At 54.7% G+C, this 6,612-nt stretch overlaps 1 protein-coding gene across 1 annotated transcript; it reads left to right on the top strand.

Annotated features, from left to right (window-relative positions):
• Positions 1 to 1,822: 1,822 nt before the first annotated feature.
• MYCN (MYCN proto-oncogene, bHLH transcription factor) lies at positions 1,823 to 6,301 on the top strand. Its single transcript, XM_040225020.1, has 2 exons — positions 1,823 to 2,707; positions 4,801 to 6,301. The coding sequence occupies exons 1-2, from the start codon at positions 1,921 to 1,923 to the stop codon at positions 5,403 to 5,405; spliced, it is 1,392 nt and encodes a 463-aa protein (XP_040080954.1). The 5' UTR covers positions 1,823 to 1,920; the 3' UTR covers positions 5,406 to 6,301.
• The last annotated feature ends 311 nt before the right edge of the window (positions 6,302 to 6,612 follow it).

The following is a 6,612-nucleotide window of genomic DNA, read 5'->3' as shown; positions in this document are numbered from 1 at the left end:
AGCTCTCCGGAAAAAAATTTTTTGTTTTTTTAAATGCCGAGCCATGGCCAGGCCCGCGGGTTGGGTGCGGCTTTGCACGGCTCGATTCGCAGCTGGTCCGCAGAGTGCACCCGGTGCAAGCCTGGGGGTCTAAAAGGGCGGGAGGAGCACGCCCCGGGCTTCCCAGCTTTGCAGCCTCCGTTCTGCAAAGAAGAAAAGCAAGTGGCTTTTGGCGCGAAAGCCTTGGCGCCTCCCCTGATTTTTATGGAAATCAAGAGGGCGGGGTAAAGCCGCTCTCCTCTGCCTTTCTCCCTCCCCCTTGTCTGTGCCGCAGCCCCCTTCTCTCCCCGCCCCCCGGGTGTGTCAGATTTTTCAGTTAATAATATCCCCCGAGCTTCAAAGCGCAGCCAGTGACAGTCATCTGTCTGGACGCGCTGGGTGGATGCGGGGGGCTCCTGGGAACTGGGTTGGAGCCGAGCTCGCGCTAGCCAGGCGCAAGCGCGCACGGACTGCAGCCACCCGAGGACCACCCCCCGTTCCTGGCCACCCGGAGACCCTCGCACAGAATCGCCTCCGGATCCCCGGCAGTCGGCGGGAGGTAAGGACCGGCGCCCCGGGAGCGGCGAGCGCGGCTGGAAGGCAAACCCCGGACGGGGATCGCGGCTAGCACCGGGGGCCCGAATATGCCCGGGGGACTGTTTCCGAAACAAAACCATCTCGGGGTTTTCCCTGAAAAGCCAGTTCCACTCTCGAAGGCTCCGGGACTGGAGAGACCCGCCCTAAACCCTCTACTGCCCTTGCCAGGGGGGTGTAATGGCTTCATCGAAAGGAAATTCACCCTTCTCTAGAACGTTTGTTTGCATCTGAACTGATGAGGAGCCGGTGCGTCCCCACCCCGAAACTGGGTTCGTCTCCAAAGGGTGCCCCCAGAGGAAGACGAAAGGGTTCAGCAGGGCGAGGCCGTTGCGGTGGTAATCTGGGTCACGGCTGCTCCAGCTCGGAGGAGACAGCGGCTCTCCGCGAGACCCTCTCCGCGCTGGTGCCCCTGAACGTTCCCAGGAACTGGGGTTCAGCCTCTCTCAGGAAGAGGGCGTACTTGGGGGTTTGGAGCAGCGGGGGTGGGGTTAGAGACGTTCAGAATCAGCTATTGGCAGTACTTTGCCTGCAGCCAGTGACTGCTGGGGGCGTCTCATCAAATTTTGGCGGGGGGAGGGCGGGGGGGGGCGCGGATTCAGGATTGAGGTGCCTGTTGTTGATCTCGGTCTAGAGAAAGGATTTTTTCCATTTGCAAAGTTGTCTGAATTCCGCCCCCTCCCCTTCCCCCGCTATTGCTTGCGGTCCGGAGGTGGCAATTTTACAAAGGAGGAATTGAGGGTACTCTAAATCCTATACCCAGTTGCTGGGCTGGAGGCCTGGGCTTGCTCTGAGCAGCTGGCCCTACTTAGATGCCACCGGGGCTGTCTGCGAAGTGGTGGGAGCTAGAATTCTGCAGCCTTGAACAGCCCCTTCCCCCAGGCATTGCCTGGTGTGAATGAAATGGCAGTTTCCAAAGTTGCAGAGCCAGACCACCACCCCCCGTATCTGCATGCCCCCTCCCACCCCTGTCGTAGACAGCTTGTACACAAAAGGAGGGAGGGAGAGAGCGAGAGACACAACTTCCTCCACCTTCGGGAGCGCTGGGCGGAGTGGGGGGCTTGGAGGGGAGACTGAGGGACCGAGGAAGAGGGGGTGACCGCTGTTTGTCGTCCCCCCCCCCACCACCACCCCCAACCCCGCATCCGGCTCCGCTTGCCAACCCTCTCCTGGTGTGTCTGTCGGTTGCAGTGTTGGAGGTTGGCGCAGGCCCCCGCCCTTCACGCCCCCCACGGGAAGGAAGCACCCCCCGAACTAAAAAGAGCGGAGAGGAAAGAAGCCCTCATTCGGGGGCCAGGAGGCGAGCCGATGCCGAGCTGCACCGCGTCCACCATGCCGGGCATGATCTGCAAGAACCCAGACCTCGAATTTGACTCGCTGCAGCCCTGCTTCTACCCGGACGAAGATGACTTCTACTTCGGCGGCCCCGACTCGACCCCCCCGGGGGAGGACATCTGGAAGAAGTTTGAGCTTTTGCCCACCCCGCCTCTGTCGCCCAGCCGTGCCTTCCCGGAGCACAGCCCCGAGCCCCCGAACTGGGCCACCGAGATGCTGTTGCCCGAGGCCGACCTGTGGGGCAACCCGGCCGAGGAGGACGCGTTCGGCCTGGGGGGTCTGGGCGGTCTCACCCCCAACCCGGTCATCCTCCAGGACTGCATGTGGAGCGGCTTCTCAGCCCGCGAGAAGCTGGAGCGCGCGGTGAGCGAGAAGCTGCAGCACGGCCGGCCGCCCGCCGCGGGGTCCGCAGCACCGGCCCCGGGCACCCCCAGCCCACCGGGCCGCGGCCATGGAGCTGCGGCTGCCGGGCCGGGCCGCCCCGGGGCCGCCCTGCCCGCCGAGCTCGCCCACCCGGCCGCCGAGTGCGTGGATCCCGCCGTGGTCTTCCCGTTCCCGGTGAACAAGCGCGAGCCCGCACCGGTGCCCGCCTCCCCGGCCGGTGCTCCGGCGGCAGCCGCCGCGGTCTCTTCGGGGGCGGGCAGTGCAGCCCCGGCGGCCGCCCCGGTAGTCGCCCTTCCGCGCACCGGCGGCCGCCTGGCCAGCGCCAGTGACCACAAGGCCCTCAGCACCTCCGGAGAGGACACCCTGAGCGACTCAGGTAAAGCGGGAGCCAGGGTCCGGCTGCCTCCTTGGAGCGCTGGGGCTGGAGTGGCCCCGCCCCGTTTGTGGTTCACGAGTTCTGGCTTTGGGAGAGAGTATTTTGGAGACAGTGCTGATGGCTGAGAGGTTAGGTTTTTCCCAAGCCGATCCCCAGGGTTCGGAGGAGAGGGTGAGTGAAAGCTGTGTTCTCCAGCCTCACGTTAACTGAAGTTCCTTCAGCTCCCTCCGGGAGCCTGACTCCATCACTGACCCCCACCCGGTCCCGCATCTCTCTCGGCAGCGTACCCTCCAAGGGTGGGGAAAATTAGGAAAAGTTGAGTGGTTAAAGCTGAGTTGGGGTTCAGGGGGCCACAGGCTGCATTGCTTGGACAGAAACCTGTTAGCCCAAGGGGTGAAAAAGGACTGAGACACAGGTCAGGGGTGGAGAGACCCTCCATAAACGACAGGCCTGTGCAAAATCCTATTAAGGGTGCAGGAAGTTAAGGGGCATTGCACAAATCGCGAGTACCTATTTTATTTTTTATTTTTTCTAATCTCCGTACCTTCCCTCTCTCTGGGTGGTGGGCTATTTGCTTCTGGTCGGTCGCCAGCAGGCGGCGATATGCTGGCCGGCGGGCGAGCGAGGATCGGAAAGGCTGGGGGTGATGGGGCTACCCCCCCGCTCTTTATTGAGCAGCTGGCGGCAAGTACCACAGCGGTTGTGTGCATTCTCAAGGGGCGGCCTCTTTACAGTGTGCAGTGAAAACCGGCCGGGTTTTGTCTTCTAGCCAGACTTCTAGGACTAATTTCAGATCCGAGTTGTTTCTGTAACCCAGTGCCCTTCAAAGGTGAGGGCGGGCGCTTAGCCGGCTGTCTAGGAATGCTCACACCCTGGAGCACTCATTGATTAGTTCTATTGTGTGCCTGCTGCTGAAACTGAAGGGTAGGGTTAAAACCAAGATTTTGCCTGGAAGTGAAGCACTCTACTCAAATACTGGAATAGCTCTTGTCCCTGGAGCTGGGAGCCTGGGACCTTGAAATCCAGTGTTTTCAGAATACAGATGCATAAAAAGCTTAAATTTCCTTTGGGGCTGAGGACAGATTGGTCCCAGGCTCCTGGAAGGAAACTTGGTGATAAGCCTCCAGTTTGAACGGGTCTGTCCCTTTAATGTCTGTGCCTTGACAGCTTTCGGTGAGGAAGCACTTCCTTCCAACAGCTGTCTTCTTGGCAGAAAACCAAAACATTGGCTTAAAGGGACCCACAGACTGGAACAGCCTCACATTTCGGCTTTAGAACAAATCCCACAATTGTTCAGCTTTCCGGTCCCCTTCAGATCAAGCCGAAGATGTGTTTTGATTTTCATGCTTGCATTTTAAACAATAATTTTCTATCCAAGCCTGGTAGTAAATGAAAGGGGGGGGGGGGGGGGGGGGGGAATGGACACACGATGCTACACGTTCTTGTGGCTGTTGGTGGTGACTTTGAGAAGAGGTGCCCGCTATTTGGGTTTAGAGCTCCGGTGGATTACAACTTTGCAGTTAAGGTTTAATCTTTGTTAGTTGAAAAACTGCTTACTGTATAGAACTCATGTTCATGGAAGACAAGGTATTTTTCTCCTTTAGTTAATTAAATTCTTTAAGTTTATTTGACTTAAAAATCAAACTGCATCGTGTGTAAGTAGTGGCTAGCTGAGGCTCCTAAAATGAGAAGTGTCAGTTAAGTATGGAGATGGAAATATAAATAAGTCTATAGGGCAGACTAGCAACGATGATGAAAGCTTACTGTTTTATTGAGCTTCTGTCTATATATTATCCCTTCAACTCAACCTATGGTGTCATTCCCCATTTCATTGCTGGGGAAACTGTGATGACTTGTCTTGACTCCATTCTGTCTTGACTCCAAAGCCAAGGTTCTTTTTGTTTCTGCCACCCACTCAAGCTTGAATGGAGGATGAGGATGGGGAGGGAAAAAAATGTATGCATCTCTGTTCAGAGACTGATGCTGATGGACCAGTAATAACAGACCACGTGCCGGGGCCTACCTTGTGAGACTGTGTATATCTCATTCCTATGTGCCTTACCATGAGAATAACTCTCATCTTGTTCTCAAAGATGATGAAGATGAGGAGGAGGAAGACGAAGAGGAGGAGATCGATGTGGTGACTGTGGAGAAGCGGCGGTCGTCCTCCAGTAGCAAGGCTGTCACCACCTTCACCATCACCGTTCGTCCCAAGAGCGCAGCCCTGGGCCCCGGGAGGGCTGCGTCAGGGGAGCTGATCCTCAAACGCTGCGTCCCCATCCACCAGCAGCACAACTATGCCGCCCCGTCGCCCTACGTGGAGAGCGAGGAGGCCCCCCCCCAGAAGAAGATCAAGAGCGAAGCCTCCCCACGGCCTCTCAAGAGTGTCCCCCCGCCCAAGGCGAAGAGCTTGAGCCCCCGCAACTCTGACTCGGAGGACAGCGAGCGCCGTCGGAACCACAACATCCTGGAGCGCCAGCGCCGCAATGACCTGCGCTCCAGCTTTCTCACGCTCAGGGACCACGTGCCAGAGCTGGTGAAGAACGAGAAGGCCGCCAAAGTGGTCATTTTGAAAAAGGCCACCGAGTATGTCCACTCCCTCCAGGCCGAGGAACACCAGCTTCTGCTGGAGAAGGAGAAGCTGCAGGCCAGACAGCAGCAGTTGCTAAAGAAAATTGAACACGCTCGGACTTGCTGAACACATCTCAGAACTGGACAGTCACTGCCACTTTGCACATTTTGATTTTTTTTTTTTTTTAAACAAACCTTGTGTTGACATTAAGAATGTTGGTTTACTTTCAAATCGGTCCCCCGTCGAGTTCGGATCTGGGGTGGGGAGCAGGACACGAGGGGTCCTACCAGGACCTGCATTGATGGGATGCTGGTGACCCTGGCGGCTTTCCTGTGCGTCACTTCTGAGACAGCGGTTGAAGCCTGTGACCGTTGGGAGCCTTCTGGGGCTGTTGAAGTCACCTTGTTTGTTCCAAGTTTCCAGACAGAAAGTCATTCCTTCTTTTTAAAATGGTGCTTAAGTTCTAGCCGATGCCACATGGGGGTTTGCCACTGATACCCCTGGGGAACATTTCTGTAAATACCATGGACACACCTGCCTTTTTGTATACGTCCTGGGTAATGAGAGGTGGCTTTTGCGGCCAGTATTAGACTGGAAGTTCACACCTAAGTACTGTAATACCTCAATGTTTGAGGAGCATGTTTTGTATACAAATATATTGTTAATCTCTGTTATGTACTGTACTAATTCTTACACTGCCTGTATACTTTAGTATGATGCTGATACATAACTAAATTTGATACTTATATTTTCGTATGAAAATGAGTTGTGAAAGTTTTGAGTAGATATTACTTTATCACTTTTTGAACTAAGAAACTTTTGTAAAGAAATTTACTATATATATATGCCTTTTTCCTAGCCTGTTTCTTCCTGTTAATGTATTTGTTCATGTTTGGTGCATAGAACTGGGTAAATGCAAAGTTCTGTGTTTAATTTCTTCAAAATGTATATATTTAGTGCTGCATCTTATAGCACTTTGAAATACCTCATGTTTATGAAAATAAATAGCAATTAAATGATGCGACATTTTTTTTTCCTTAATAGCAATGGTTAAACTCTTACCTCTTAGGCAGCAATTGTAAAGAGCACATAATCTAGAGAGGGAACTTGGTTTTCCACAGATAAGTCGCCATTGTCCCCTCTTGGTGGGGAGGATACTGAGCTTAGGAAGGTTATGAGCTTTCTCCCAAATTATACAATATCGATGTTATTAGTGATTATATGTGCTAGCAATAGCATCGCATAGTTTACAAAACATTTTCCTATGTTGTTGTTTAGTCACTAGGTTGTATCTGACGCTGCGATCCCATGGACTACAGCACGCCAGGCTTCC

Source organism: Oryx dammah, unplaced genomic scaffold (assembly GCF_014754425.2).
Source record: "Oryx dammah isolate SB20612 unplaced genomic scaffold, SCBI_Odam_1.1 HiC_scaffold_25, whole genome shotgun sequence".
NCBI lineage: Eukaryota > Metazoa > Chordata > Mammalia > Artiodactyla > Bovidae > Oryx > Oryx dammah.
This window is presented reverse-complemented; position numbering and strand designations above follow the sequence as displayed.

Coding starts and splice junctions, on each gene's coding strand:
- MYCN (XM_040225020.1), top strand. CDS start 1,921: ATGCCGAGCTGCACCGCGTCCACCATGCCGGGCATGATCTGCAAGAAC. Junction 2,708..4,800: donor GGACACCCTGAGCGACTCAG/GTAAAGCGGGAG, acceptor TTGTTCTCAAAG/ATGATGAAGATGAGGAGGAG.